At 52.8% G+C, this 15,880-nt stretch overlaps 1 protein-coding gene across 6 annotated transcripts in view; it reads right to left on the bottom strand.

Annotated features, from left to right (window-relative positions):
• Positions 1–15,880, bottom strand: part of ADCY3 (adenylate cyclase 3) — an 89,165-nt gene that overhangs the window by 47,179 nt on the left and 26,106 nt on the right. For all 6 annotated transcript variants that reach the window (XM_070512503.1, XM_070512502.1, XM_070512504.1 and 3 more), the window contains one exon: positions 1,118–1,267. In XM_070512503.1, coding sequence (XP_070368604.1) covers positions 1,118–1,267 — 150 coding nt within the window. The remainder of the gene's footprint in view (positions 1–1,117; positions 1,268–15,880) is intronic.

The following is a 15,880-nucleotide window of genomic DNA, read 5'->3' as shown; positions in this document are numbered from 1 at the left end:
ATTCTTTAAAAACATTCAAGCCACAGCAGCTCCTCAGGAAGCACATGATACAGAAGGGGACAAATACGATGAGCTGCTGAGCCTGGCTCTTTGTCATAACGGAGGCAGGGAGATTCCTTTTCCAAAACTTGCCTTTTGAAAGAGATGAGTCCAAGGCCCAGCTCAGAAGCTTCTAGATCTCATTGGCAAACAGAAAGAGAAAAAACATCCCCAGGACAGAGGAAGCTGGGACCCATCAGCTAAACGACTCAGTATGTGCCTTCAAATAGCACCGTCTAAAAAATGTGAGGCCCGCCAAGGGAAGCCCCCGGCTGAGGGTTCCAGAGAGGCCCCCAAAACAATGACTCCGTCCACCTGAGTTGCAAGGTCCATGGAAACAGCAATTTCAGAGAACCCAGAGCAAACAGCACCACCTGAACACAAATAACATGGTACCTAGAGCAGAGAATCATATTTTCAACCTATGGAGTTTGTCTGTGAAGAAGAAAGAAACTTATGGACAACAGGAAATTGGTGGATGTCATTTCTGGGGACCTTCAAAAAGCATTTGAGATGAATCCAGACCAAAAACTATTTAAAAGACTGAGTCACATGAGAACCAAGAGGTTCCGTGGTAGATCAGGCTGGAGTAAAGCCATTGAGCAAAGAGCAGGGACAGCAAGAACTTCTCTCGATGGAAACATGGAAAGAGTAGGGTCCCCAGGGATTGGGCTGGTTTTCAAGGAAGTGGGGAGATTGCCCCGAGTGTGAAGGAAACTAATGCCCCTTGGCGGAGGGGTGAGTGGCTGATGGACTTCACCCAGAGGAGCCCCCAAGACCAGGGATGGGTCCCCCGCTGCAGGGAGAGCAGCTCTGAGCACACAGTAGGTGTGCAGTGCGAATGTGCCATGGAATAGGAGGCAGTGGCAGAGAGAGGCAGAAGAGGAATAACACGAAATGATGCCCGTGGAAAGAACTGAGACACCAAGCCCCAGGGAGCCCCATGGGCCCCGTATTGCACTGGGCTCAGTCCCTCCCGAGGGGCCCCTCCTCCCCAGTCACGGTCCCTGAACCTGGGCTCCAGGCCGGACTCCCCAAAGGCCACCCCAAAAGAGCCTCGAGAGGCCGGGAGACTCACCTGCTGCTGGCTCTGCTCCTCCAGGTTCATCTTCACCTCCAGCGACTGGCGGGCCTCCAGGAAGGCCTTGCGGTGCTTGCGGTCCGCCATGTAGTAGGACATGACGCCCACGATGATGGCACACAGGTAGAGGAAGACGTTGGCCAGGATCTGCGCCCCGAGGGGAGAGAAAAGGACAATGGTGAAGGCACACCCTCAGGAGAGGGGATGGAACAGGTGGGGCGGGCAGTCAAATCCCAGGTCACCTGGTGTCCAGGGAGGGCCCCAGCAGAGCCTCTGACCTCCACAAGGTATGCAGGCCCCGAGAGCAGACTCTGCCCCACTCAGCATGGATGGGTGACACCCAGCCACGGGCGTGGCTCCAGGCTGGTTAAGGGGTGCTGTTCTCCCTCCTGCTTTACCTCTTGGCTAAACGGGCCAATCCCGGCCTGAGCAGCCCGTCTGCTACCCACTCATTGATGCACTCACTTGTTCAGCCATCACTCACTGAGTGCGTACTTATCAGGTGCGCTTAGATGCTGTACCGATGGCTTGGGGAGGAGAGCGAATGAAGCCCAGATCCACCAGCCCGGAGTATACAATCCTAAAAGCCAGGCTGGTCATATGGAACGTCACAGGAGACCTGAGGCAGTCCTGGGCTGATTCAGCAGTCGCCATGCTACCTTACACGTGTGCTGCAGGTTTACAGGTTTCCGGGATTCACATGCATCCTCTCAGCCAACCCCACCTGCCAGCAGGTGAGGGGTGGCCAATGCCAGTATCCAGGTCCCATGAGGAACCAAAGTTACAGGTAGGGGAAGAGGAGGTTATGCGACCTGACATCCGTCCTGCAAGCTCAGTGCATTGGCATAAAGGGGTTCTTTAGGCATCAAGAGCCTGTTTCCCCACCCTGGCATCCTGCAGTCTCCCCTAGGTGTCCCTGGTCCCCAGCCCACTCCCACAGGCTGCAGGGACTGCAGACCCAATCTCCTCCTGCCAGAGGTAACAGTGGGTATGGACCTGAACATCCAAACCACTCCTGGTTTCCTGGCACTGGCTGCTGCTGGCTCCAATCTCTGACTCTGATTGGGCCCCACCTGGGGCTGGACCAGGTGCTAATTCCTCCCACTTCTCCAAGACCACTGGCCGGGAGCCTTCTCCAACAAGGCCTGTGTCCTGGTCTGGCTCCTCCCACTTCCCTGATGCCAGCTCACTCCCACCCCCTGAGGCTCCCTCCCATCCCCCCTAATTCCCTGAGGTCCCGCCATCCCTCCTCTGTAGGGTGTGGCTTCTCTGGCAGGAGTGTGGAGTCGAGATGCAGGAAGGGAGGCAGAATTCTCAATTTCAGGTTGGCCTGGTGGAATACAATGGATTCTGGGGTAGGTGAAAAACGCAGGGGTGTCAATTTAGATTTGTAAACAAGCTGGTTTATTAGACAGTCAGGGAGGTAAATTCTGACACTAATTCTCTGGCTACTCTTGGTGACGCTGCATCCCCTCTAACTGTTTTTGTGTTTCATCAGGGCTGATCAATACTGACCCTGAGGACCCGTCACCCGCCAGCCCCCCCAGCCGAAAGTTCCTGCCATGTCTGCACTTAGTCACCAGTGCTGAGCCCGGGGTGGGGTGGGGGGTCATCGGCACTCACCAAAGGCCGGCTGAGTCTTGAATGACTGAGTGGGTGAGTGGTGCTGGTCTCCAACTCACCAGGTGCAGCTTTCACAAGCGTCTTAGATGGCTGGTTCCAGAAACTAAAGACCAGTTGTATTCTTAGGACTGGAGAGCCCTGACCACCCACACCATTCGTGGGCAAGCAGGTGATTTCAAAGTCCTATGGAACATCTCCCTGCACCTTCCAGGAGGGCATGACAACCCACACCTGTCTGAGTGGTGGTATGAACATGGCCCCAGGGCACTTATTTAATATCCAATAATCTGAGAGTTGCCAATTTATGTTCAGTAAATCAAAGCAAATCACACAGACCATGCTGGGTCGAAGCCAGTCTGGTCTGGGGTCTGGGAACCTCCACCAACCCAGAGGCCACCCTCCTGAGGCGGCTGTATGGCCTTGGAAATCCGCCTGCCCCCAAGTTCGCAGCGCAGGAAGCTGGCTGACAAGGGTCGACAGGGGTGCATCCTCACTGAGCAGCGGCACTTGGCCGAAGCCCACACGGGGTCCAGAGACAGCGGCCACCAGGGTCCCCAGGTTCATGGGCTCTGGGTCCTGGAGGGCAAGGGAGAAGCTGCACGTAGAGGAGCCACACGTCTGGACCCCACACCCACCTGTGTCAGCAACTCTAACGGGGGGCTCCAGACAAGACAGGCTGCTCTGGGGCCACAGACCCGTCTGGCCCTGGCCACCACCAGCTTGGGCTGTCACACTGGCTGGGGACAGAGCTGTGCACCCGGGGGTCTTCCTGACCCCACGGACAGGCCCTGCCCGACCACTTCATGGGGTGGATGGGGCAGACTCGGTATGGCGTACAGTGCCGAGCTGGTGTCAGGAATGAATTGTCATCAATACCATCGGGCGTCCACCTAAGAAAATCAAACCTGCTGTGCAGACCGTCAGAGAGGAACTCTAGTGGAAAAGTTTCAGACCAATCACCACCAAAGACTGCACCAAAGAGTGTAACAGGATTCAGGTTTGGTTCATGCCTGGGGACCGTCTATATAGGGCAGCATTCCTTTCACTGAGCTGTGCATATTTGAAAATAAAATCTATTCTTGCTGCATTGTAGGTACATACAGTATAGAAAATAAGCTCAGGAGGAGCCCTGGACTTCGGCACTGCTCCTTGCTAGCTGGGTGATCTTCTGGGTCAAATAGCCTCTCTGAGCTCGTTTCATCATCTATGAGATGAGGGGTGGACTGACTCATCTTGAAGGTCCCTACAGTCCTGACACTGTCTGGTCCTCCTCAGACCTCAGTTCTGAGGGCAAAGGTTGGAACTGGAGATGACCTCATCCAGAGAGGCTGGGGGGAGGAGGCTGGAGAGAAGGGGAAGCGGGTCGGTTCCCAGGTTGGCCAGGGAGCCACACTGCCTCCCGTCCCCTGAGCACCCCGTCACAGAGGCCTCGTCCCCTTCCCAACCTGCGCTCTCTGATGTGGAGGCAAATGGCTGCCTCTGGGCCACAGTCATGTGGGTCCTGCAGGTCCCTCCATGCCTAGGAGTTCCCTCCTCGCTTCCCAGTGAGTTCGTCTGTTTCTAGATAATTCTCCCGGGAGTCCCAGGCCTTGGGTTTCTTAAAGCTCCCCGAATTCTCTAAACTTGCCTCATCTGAAGAAAAGGCCCTCAGGGGTGCTGCTGCTCTGTTCCACCCAACCCTTCTCTCCCACATGGCCATGGCCACACATGGCTACAAGGCCTGGAAGGAGCTCAGCAATCCTCCAGCCGGAAGGAGAGTAGGGGGAGGCTCCGCCAGGACCCACAGGCGGACTCCCAGCTCCAAGGCCAGGACACAGATCCAACAGGGTGATGCGGCCAAAGCAATGAGACCTCCAGCCGAGGAAGCAGGGGTCCGCTCTGGGGAAGAAGGTTCGGGAGGCTGCAGGAGGAGCTGTGCTACTAGTGGATGAGGGCTCTCAACATGGTGACACAGTCACCTGGGGTGATGGTCACCCGGCTGGCTCCACCCCAGAGGTGCACAGCCACCAGCAGGGCGGGCCCGGGCAGCCATCTGTAAACGCTCCCAGGTGACGTGCAGCCAGGAATGGGAGCCCCTCTCCCGGCCTCAGTTTCCTTGGCTGTAACATCATCTCACATCACAACATTATGTCCTAGACACAGGCACCCACTTATCCGCCTCATCTCATTTAATCTTTACCAGGCAGGTGGTATTATTCCGATTTTACAGGAGAAGGAAATGAGATTAAGCAAGGTCTCAGAACTGGAGGACAAGGCTCCCTCCCGCACTCATCTCTTACTCCACGATGCAAAACCCAACCCTCGGCTGACTTACATATTTATGGCCCCTCCTTTCCCCAGAAAGATAACAGACATTCTTAAAACTAAAATTAAAATTGCCATGAAGACACCAGCCCTAAAGCACTTATGTGTGAGCTGCTGGCATTTTTAATCTGAAACAAAGTAGAAGGTCTAGAGATTTCCACAGCTTCCATCCATAATGGTGGCCATTATCTCCAGGCTCTTAAAATTCAGAAATTTCCTGTTTCATATTTACAAACATAAGTGTGTCCACCTTAGCAAACTGGATGTGCTCCTCAAAATATGTTGGGAAAAGAACCAGTTTCGCCCCTGCGGCAGTGCTGAAGCCCAGCGCTGGGCCTGAAGAAACAAGGGTGATTCCCTGACCCCAGGAGCCCGTCACTGGCCAGAGAAGGCCCAGGTGCAGGGGAGGACATGACGATAGGAGTGGAATGGCTGTCATTTCTCTAAAACACATCCATCAGACTGCCTCTCCTGATACTTTGGGAACTGCAGGCCTAGGACAAACTTTGGCCACCAGGAAGCTTGAACCCTAGCGAGAATCTGAAATGTGTCTCTCATGTGACAATGACTAATGGGCATCTCCAAATGGAGCCTTGCGCCATGCTGGTCTGGGTTTACTTTTCCGTTGCTGCCCCTCCAGGGGGAGGGGGCGCCTCCTTTTCAGACCTGGTCTCTTCTTCCTCCAGGGCTGCCTTCCCTGCACCCACGTATGAGCACACACCTCCCCCAGCCACACCCGGACCCCCCAGCAGGCCCCTCTGCCTCCTCAAGAGCCCTCCTGCCTCCTCTAGCAGACGGGGCACCGGGAAGCCTCCCACGTTGTCCCCCTCACCCCTGAGTCCCCACATTTCCAGAAGACGCGGGCATTGGAGAGACGGGGTCTGGACACACGCTCAGTGAACAGGCACGGCGGGAAGGCATCTCCCTCTCTATCATCAATAATGACATCTCAGGAGAGCGCCAGCTGTGGGGTTCTGCACACAGGACATCTGACCAAGAGAACAGACCAGGGAGGTGCTCCCAGCCCGGGCAGTTCTGCAGGCCCACAGGAGCCCTGATGTGCAGACCCTCACTCCTCCACGCAGTCCAGGGTCGCCTCAAGCTTGACTCCCACGCCTGACTTCAATCTCGGGGTGAGCCCTGTGCACCTACAAGGCTGAGAGGCCCCGCTCTGCTGAGAGGGGCAGCAGTCTTACTTCAAAAGCACTGTTCTTTTTCAACACAAGATTTAAAAAGAATGAATAAAATGAATGAATCTCCCAAGTGGGTAACATTCAGACCAAAGCTTCCTCGAGCCCACGACAGCTGGATAAAGTGTTTATAACACCCCAGCTCAGAAAGGCAGCCGTGAGAAGATTCCCCCACAAAACCCTTCTTCCTGGAATTTGATGAATCACAATATCCCGCACATTCTCTAACAGCCCAGGGGACTCGCGCTGCCCTAGGCAGGGCTTCAAAATGGAAGTCACCCCCTGGAGGCAGCTGGTGGCTCCAGCGCCTAGGCTGACCCCTCCCTACAGGCTCATGCCGGCCTGCAGATTCCAGAACACTCCAGAACTGGGGAGGAGAAACCAAGGGACAGAAAGCTGCTCTGGGGTGCGCGTGTCCACGTCGGCTGCCCTCAGAGACCTTATGATGCTCTGCTGCTGGGGGAAGGCTGCGCTGGAGCCTCTGTTCATTAAAACTAACTTAGATGTTTTGGAAAAAAATCTCCAAGGAGCTGCAAGGCAGGAAGGAGCAGGGGAGACGGCACCTCTGCAGGCAACCAGCCTCCCCAACCCAAGGAAGCCCAGCCAGAGTCTGCATGGCAGCCACACAGTGCCCGTGGGGTCCCCACCTCTGGAGCCATGCTCGCTGCAAACCCTTGGGGGGCCTACTGGTAGAGGAACGAGTGGCAGAAAAAGGTCGGGCTGTGTAGTCACATAGACCAGAGGCTGTGTGGCCTGGAGCAAGTCACTTAACCTCTCTGAGACTTGGCTTCCTCAGTCTCCCAGTAACCCTGACTGCCTTTCCAGTAAGATTAAAAGAGAGATTCTATGCACCACCACCTTGCACAGGGCTTGGCACAAAATATGTTCTTAATGACTTTTCCTTTCTTTTCTTCCAGAAGGGAGAAGGCAAATTAGTACCCAGTAAAATATTTCAATGAAGTTTTACAAAAGCCTTCATCTTCACTGTCATATTTGTTTGTCACAACAAGCAAAGTTTTCTTATTCTCATTTTGTAGAAGAGACTTGAAGCCCAGAGAACTTAGGTTACGAGCCCACAGTCTCCCAGCCTTGCTGAGACTGGAACCCAGATCCCCTTCCTCTTTTTTTTTTTCCTAAAAGCACAGAGTTTAAGTTTCAAGACATTAAAAAAATCTGTCCCATCTTAGGGGACTGAACATCAGCAGCCAGCCTGACCAGGCAAGTGTGGCCACGGGGCAGGCCCACTGCTGCTTTCTTGCCCAGCCAGCAAGCACCCCACCCAAGCACACATCCAGGGCTCCTTTCCCCAGCTTACTGTCTCCCGAGCTGAACTGTGATGAGGGTCAGCAGAGGCTGGGCATCGTCCAAGGCACTGGGGCCCCCAAGGAGCACAGAATCCAATAAGGACCTGGAGCATCTACACAGGTAAGGAGGTCTGCAGACAGTGGGGTGACTCTCTTGTGCTGCCCTGGAGCAAACTCTAGCATCACTGTGCCAAGAGATGTCTGGGGTCTCCAATAAACACAACCTTATTCAACACAACGCAAGGTTCAAGCCTGGGGACACCACGGACATGCCCTTCTGAGCTGAGCTGGGCGTTTGTCAAGTTTCCACCACATGCCTCACAACGAAAGGAACTCCAGAAGTTTCCTACTTGTTTGGGCATACCTCAGCTAAAAGACATGCAATGTCCACCCTCTTCCAAAACAAAGACTTCCAGGACAGGCATCCAGCCAACTTGACATGTCACACAAGGTCTCTCATGACCTGCTGTGTTGCGAGAATAGCTTCTCAGGTTGCGTACCGCAGGGGCCCCACTCTGCAGACTCTGACACGATGGCTCCCCCGGAGACGTGGATCATGGCAGCCCTGACAACTGGGCCCTGGGGTCATTCTTGTGTCTTGTATCTGGCTGCTGCCCACCAGGCTCCCCTCACTCCAGCCACACTGGGCCTCTCTCCAATCCTCTAACAAGGTGCTATCTCAGGGCTCTACGTCTCCAACTGGAACATTCCTGCCCCTCCTCTGCCTGTGGAGGGCCTCCCGTTGAGATGATCCCCTGACTTAACCCAGGCCAAGCACGCAGCACACACCCGGGCCTGGTCATCTCCCAGGAAATGACAGTTACAGTTACTATTTCAAGACCCAGCTCCAACGCCCCACCCTGATTCCCCAAACAGAACTATTCATTCATTCATTCATTCATTCATTCAAAGATTTAGTGAATGCCCACCCTGTGCCAGGTAGGTGCTGGCATTTAGCAGCAAATAAGGCAGAAAAAGCCCCTGCTGTCATGAAACTGATGTTCTGGTAACAGCAGACAAATAAGAAACAAATAATTCAACAACGAGAGCATCAGAGCCCAGCAGAGAATAGAAAGGATAAAGTGACCGGGTAGCTGCTTTAGACTGGGGAGTGAAGGCAACTGTTGGCCCCAACGCTCACTCCCCTGCACAAGTACTACACAGCGACGCCCTTGCCACGGCCTCACGGGCAGGGCAGTGCTCTTCCTCCTGCTGACTTTGACCACGAGACTTGCTTTGGCCAAATGGATGTTAGTGCATATGACGTGAGCAGAGTTTTGAAATACACTTGCTCTTCCTCTTGCACGTCTGCTGGCACCATGAGAACAATATGCACCCAAAAAAGTGCACTGATGCAGCAGAACGAGAGACCTACGGTGCAGAACCAAGTCCAGCTGAGCCCAGCCTAGATCAGCCACACCCTAGCCAAACCACACATGTGCGAGTGGTGAGAAATGTGCAGTTGTGAGCCACTGAGTTTTAGGTTATTTGTTACGCAGCATTAGGTGAAAACAGCTGACTAAGACACATCATTAGGACAGATCTCCCTGAAACAGTGTCATTTAAACAGAGATATGAATGACAAAAAAGACCCAGCCACGGGAAAAATCAGAAGAGCGAGCATCCTGGATGGAGAACATACTAGTGCAAAGGCTCTAGGACACACACCTCTTTTCCATGAGACGCATCCTTTCCCCACGCGCCCCATGATGCATCTGTGTCTCTCTCCCCGACCAGGACGCAATAAGCACCTGAGGTCAGGGTGCAGCTCTTACTCACATTTGCATCTCCAAGGCCTGGCACAGCTACTGGCACGTAGCAAAAGTGAGCTGCATGAACGGCTACCGTAGTAGAAAGAAGCCGAAAGAAGTGTTCATGCTCCCCTGAGATGTTCCTCTTGATAACAAAGCCAAAATCAAACTAGAGAAAGGCCAGGGCAGTGGTTCTCAACCAGTGGTGGTGGGGAACGGAGGGGTGCTCTGGCCCCTCTGGGAGCCATTTGGCTGCATGCCTGGGGACATTTTTAATGGTCACAACTGGAGGGAGGGTGCTCCTGGCATCTACTGGGTGGAAGTCAGGGATGCTGCTGCTGAACATCTGAAAATGCACAGGACAGTCTCCACAGCAAAGAATACTCCAGCCCAAAATGTCAACAGATCCGAGGTCGAGGAACCCTGGCCTAGAGCAATGCCTTCCTTCCTTTTTGACTCCTGAGTATTCACAGGAAACTTTCCTAAGCTTTTTTATTGAAGAATTTATTGAACTCTTTGTTGGGAACAAGCAGACTTATTTTTATATCAATTGTAGACCTTGTGGGCTAAGGGGAGAACGCTACTGACACTTGACACTTGCTGAACCTAAGGACCCAGGAGCCTGATAAACACCCCCACGATGGAAAGCAGGCCCAAGTCACAGGGGCAGAGACGATTAGGACCAGAGAAGGCCTTCTGGTCTACCTCCCTGCGGGAGATGCCAGAATGAACATCTCACATTTAGCATTTTATACTGACCAAGAGATTATTCACTGGAACTCTGTAGACTAGGTTAGGAGGAGTCAGTCAGCCCCTAAAATTTGGGGCAAAATCATGTCTTGCCCTTTTCTGGGAAGCAAAGTCCACTGCTTTCACCAGATTCTCCAAAGGGTCTGTTAGCCCAGATGATTAAGAACCACAAAAGCAATCAAAAGCTGCCCCCTCCCCTGTGCCTTCACCACAGAAACAGAAAACACCAGGTCACAGCACTTTGCATCTCCTCTCATTGACGGGACCCCACTAGTCAGCAACCTTGGTCTTTTTCTCCTGGCCAAATAATGCCAATTCTACTTAAAGAACTCTATTTTAAAATGTTTAATCACGTTTGGCTTCAGATCCTTTTTTTTTTTTTTTTATTTTTTTTTTTTAAAGATTTTATTTTTTCCCTTTTTCTCCCCAAAGCCCCCCGGTACATAGCTGCATACTCTTCGTTGTGGGTCCCTCTAGTTGTGGCATGTGGGACGCTGCCCCAGCGTGGTCTGATAAGCAGTGCCATGTCCGCGCCCAGGATCCGAACCAACGAAACACTGGGCCGCCTGCAGTGGAGCGCGCGAACTCAACCACTCGGCCACGGGGCCAGCCCCGGCTTCAGATCCTTTTTAAAAAACTCAACCCTACAGAATTCTCTGTGAGTGGCAGGCCCCAGGCTGGGTCCTGAAGAGTGAAAAATGACCTCAAGGAGCTCACATCTACTGGGGCAAAGAAGCTACTGGAAATGGAGGAAGCACAGAGTGAGTGTGAGGGAGAAGAAGGTAGGTTAGCAAAGGCTCCCGAGAGGGAGAAAACTTGGGCTGAACACACTCGATTGTGGGCTTTCGCATATATTGACAACACGGAGCTTTTACATACATTTCAATATATAGATTCTGGCTGGTAAAGGAAATTTAAGCCAATTTCTAACTGATGACCAATGTTAAATGAACAAAAGGCAAAAAACAGAGCCAGCCCTGATGGCCTAGCAGTTAAAATTCGGCGCACTCCACTTCGGCAGCAAGGGTTCAGTTCCCTGAGTGCAGAACCACACCACTTGTCTGTCAGGAGCCAGGCTGTGGTGGCAGCTCACACAGAAGAATCAGAAGGATTTACAACTAGAATATACAATTATGTAGTGGGGCTTTGGACTGGGGGAAAAAAAAGAGAGAAAGATTGGCAACAGATGTTAGCTCAGGGTGACTCTTTCCCAGGAAAAAGAAAAAGCCAAAACATAATAAACTATACTGTCTGGGATTAACCAGAATGACAACAGGCTTCCACTCTGCCTGCTCAGGTCTTCTGACCTCTAGCAATACTAGCTGCATTTAGTGCACAGACCCTGACTTTCTGGAATTGTCTCTGAATGACCTTGAGAACATATGTACCAGCCTGGAGAGAAAGGAACATAAAATCTGGAGACAGAAGATTTTTAGAATTCCAGAAATACGATCATCACGCATGTGAAAAAATGGAAGGAGATCACTAATGACAGAAAGACAAGGCCCTTCCAGATGCAGCCTCGGAACAGAGCGAACCCTTGGGACACCAGGACTCCCAACCTCGCGGTGCGAAATGACTCAGATCTTGAGAGTAAAGCTTTTTCTAGACTCTCAGCTGCAGCAATGGCATTACTCCTCTCCTGAACCACGGCGGCTCTGTGGGCAGTCGATCTCCTGTTTCCCGTCCCTTAGCGCTACTTAGGCTCACTCAGCAGCCCTCTTTCCGGCAGGCTCAGACCCTGCCCAGGGACAGCTGGGATTTTTTTCAGTCGCTGGTTCTGACTCAATCCTTCAGGGCTTATTCCTCAATTGTTGTTTTTCTGGCATCTCTGAATGCCAGGTGCATCGGCATTCCGAGGGGAACAGGTTAAGAATGCATAATCCTGGGTCCCACCCTGCCTGCTGTGACCGAGGAATCTGCATTTCGCACTCCCTTGGGTGATTCTGTTCTATGGAATCACTGTTCTAGGTCGTGAGGTAAATATTCAGACAAAAAGTCAAGATCCTCAACCTTGCTGGTTCTTTAAACCAAGCTCTCAGTGGCTGTGACGGCTTTGGGTCACCTCCCCGTGCCCTTCTCCTCTTTGTCTTCTGTCTACTTATTCTCTCCTTTTCTGACAACCTTCTGATCCTTGGCTCACTGTCACCCTGAGTAACCGTGCCACCTCATTATCCTTTTCCTATCCGACCAACGTCTCCCCCACACATCCAAGGCCACAGCCGCTGAGATCTCTTCCCTCTGTTAATGCTGTTTCATGTGTCCTGCATCTAATTCAGTTCCTGGTTTTCAATTCAGATTTTTAACTTTTCTAAGTTTCCTTCTCATTGTCCCAACCCTTTCTCCTGCAGCCCCCATCTCCTGACTCTTGGCAAAGCTAGTACATACTCACTGTACGGGAGAGACTGGTCTGGGGAGACCTGGCATGGCCATGGACCAGTCCTCTCAGTGCACTGTCTTAGTCACACGACACATAAAGACTTTCACTCCCAAATCCAAAGGCCTGGCAAACTGTCACCTCTCCTAAATTTCTTAGCCTCGACAGTCTTGAATCAGCACCACCTGGGAGTCCGCCCCTCACCCTCGTTCAGGAGTTGCCAACCTGGGCTGCATCGCAGAATCACCCTGGTGCTATACCCGGGCAGCACCCCAAAACAGTGAACAGGCCCAGATATTGGCGTGGTCGAAAAGCTCCCAGGTGACTCTGAGGTGCAGCCGGCAGGGGAAACACCACTTAAAGACAGTGGGAATAGCCGAGTGCGCTATGATCTCCCAATCTGAAGGTCCCATTTCTGCAGCCGAGGGATGGGACCACAGCAAGCCGCCTACGCACCCCAGATAACTGGAACATAGCATCCAACACCATGTACGTCCTCAGTAACTTCTGCCGAACACCTGAACCAGCGCCCGCGCCTTCTCCCTGTCTCCCTGGGGCTCCTTTCTGCACCTCCAGTGGGGCATTCATTCCCTCTGGTCTTTCTCAGTCTCTTTCCTCCTGCCACCTCCTGGCCCAAACCCTCACTTCCCACAGGGCTGGGCACAGACTCATCTCCCTGGTCCCTCTCTGGTCCTGCCAAATCACCCCCTGGCACCATATTAACCTTCCAAAATTATCTTTTTGCAAGTGCTACCTCCTGCTCAAAACACCCCAAAGCTGCCAACTGTCCAAAGGGTAAAGTTCCAAGTCCTCATTCTGGTGCTCAAGGTCCTGCATACTTTGGCCCCTGTGACCTTTTCTAAATATCTCCCACAATTCCCTGATGTTAACCTTAACCATCTGCTTTAGCCAGGCTGGTGTCCCCAAGGTGTCACCCAGCAGGCGCTTCTGACCTCAGCACCCGCTGCGACCCACATGTCAAGAGCTCTCAAACTTTTCCACTAGAGCACCGGGGAAGGGAGCCTCCCCTCTCACCTCCTGGTGCATGTGGATTCTGCATTCTATTCCATAAATCCATGTTTGTGTTACTATTTTTAAATGGTGTAAAATGTTTGCCTTTGAGTGAAACAGATGTGCTGTCTATTATATTGTACACTCCACCAGGTCAGGGACAAAACCTGTCCCAGTCACCACTGTGTCCCCAGCACTCAGCAAAGCCTGGCACAGAGGAGGCACTCAATGACTACTGGGTGAAGGAATGAATAAATGCAGGAAGGAGGGAGGGAAAGAAGGAAGGAAGGGAAGGAAGAAGAAAGTGGGGGAGGCAGGATGGAAATGCCCCCTCCACGGTTATCCTGAGGCTTCAAGGCAAATGCACCCCTGCACCCCCCAATGTGAGTAGCACCCCCCACACACACCTTCCACCCTTCCCTCCAAATCTGGCTGAGCCCCACCTCCTCCAGAGCCTTCCTCGAGGGCCCCACCCCAGAGCTCGCATGCTCTCCTCTACGTTTCCTGAAGAGGAAATCTTTGCAAGATAAATCATTAAAGCGAAAGGAAGGTTTAAATACGCAGTCACACCCAGATCTCATTTCTATAGAAATGAAATAGAGAGAGCAGGAGCAGAAACGCCAAAATGTCAACAGTGGTTATTACGTGGTGGAGGAGGATTTACAATTGCTGTTTTCTTCCTTTTGCCTTATAATCTTTCCGCTACGAATCTCTTTGTGAAGAGACAATAAAGACAACTATTTGAAATTTCCCATTGCTCCCCTCACTTGGACCGCCCTGACCGCAGACAGACCCCGGGACCCTTTGCGACAGAGACTCCTCTTCATGGAAACTGTCCTTCACTCGGGGGCCCTCCATCAACACTGCTGGCAGGGAGAACCTCCAGGCAGTTGTTCCAAGCACCGCCCAGCTCCCGGGTGGCCCCACCCCAGCGCCTCTCTATCTGGTCCAGAAGTCCATGAGAACCTCTCTGGGCTCCCTTTCCACAGAACATGCCTCACCTCCACGTGATGACTCAGAGGGCCAGCTGGGAAGAGAAAGTTTCCAAAGGAGTCCAAACAAGGCCTGGGCACAGAATGCAGTCGCCTCGCCTACTACCCTCTGCCCTCCCGCTCTGCTTTGGGAAATTCAGGAATTCGAAACCACAGGGTCACGGCTCCCAAGAGTGAAGGGAGAAGACCCCCGCTCAGCCTGAGAGATCAGTGCAAAAGCCATGCTGCCAAGCCAAGCATTTGTCACTCATCATTCAGTGCCATGTGCGAAGGATGCACTCTACAAACAGGAGCTGTTTCAAGGTTATTCCCATTGGATCATCATCTCACTCAGTCTGATGAGCCTTCCAGAGGGGAAGAGACAAGGGCGAGTCCAGCCGGCAAGACAAGTGCGATCATTCCAGCGTGGTTCCATGCCGGCCAATGCACGTGGCATGGCCACCAGTCACCGGGCTCTGTTGGCATGAAGGGCCTCTCATCATCAACCTGACAGTCCCTTATAGATAATGCCACAGGGCTCACTTGTTGCTCTCATTCTCTTTGCAACCACCTAGTTTCCTTCCTCTTCCTCTCAAATGCTTTTTCCACCTGTGGGAGCCACCGTCCGGCCTTCCCCTCCGAGACCGGCCATTGAGCCGGCAGGGATTTTCTCATCCTGGGGACGCACACACTGCGGGCTTTCAAAAGAGTTCTAAAACCACCCCCTGGCTTCCTGAGAACTTCTCGACTTAAGATACTTCCTTCTGGTTTTCGCCTAATTGTCCCACTTGCTGCCTTACACATCCGACACACAAGAGCCGGATCTGCAGTCCTTCACCCACCGCCCCTCAGGAGTGTGGGATGTAAGCCCAGCATCAGCACCACCAGCGGTCTGTCCACAATGACACCCATGCCTCTCCCAGTTCACGCCTCAGGGCCACACTTCCTGTGGCATCCTTCCTCTGCGGGTCCCCAGTGACCATGTGTCCCAACCCAAACCCCCTCCCGACACACACACCCCTTCTTCAGCAGGTAAATGCTTACGGACAGCAAAGCACAGCAGTTAGAAAGTCAGGCGGGCCTGAAGTCCACTCTACCACCACCGACTGTGGCCCTGGCAAGTCACCACTGCTCTAAGCTTGCTCCCTTCTCCATGAGACGAAAATAGAACGGTGCCCACCTCAGGTGGTTGGGAGAATTCATTAAGACGCGTGTGAAGCACCCAGCACAGTACTGTGCTGGACACACAAGTCTCGATACATGTCAGCTATTATGATCAGGCAGACTCAGACTATAAATTTCCAGTGTTGCACTGAACTTTATGCCCAATTTTCCAGCTTCCTAGTCTTCTTTAATATGTCATTGTCATCACCTGGGAAGGTGACGAGTATCAATGGTTCCCAAGCCCGTCTGCGCTTATCTCCTCCGGCTCCACCCTCAGACCCTCTGCTTTAGTACATCTGGAGTAGGGTCAGGAAT

This window comes from Equus asinus, chromosome 6, assembly GCF_041296235.1.
Source record: "Equus asinus isolate D_3611 breed Donkey chromosome 6, EquAss-T2T_v2, whole genome shotgun sequence".
Lineage (NCBI taxonomy): Eukaryota > Metazoa > Chordata > Mammalia > Perissodactyla > Equidae > Equus > Equus asinus.
Note: the sequence above shows the minus strand (reverse complement) of the source record. Positions and strands in the feature narration are given on the sequence as shown.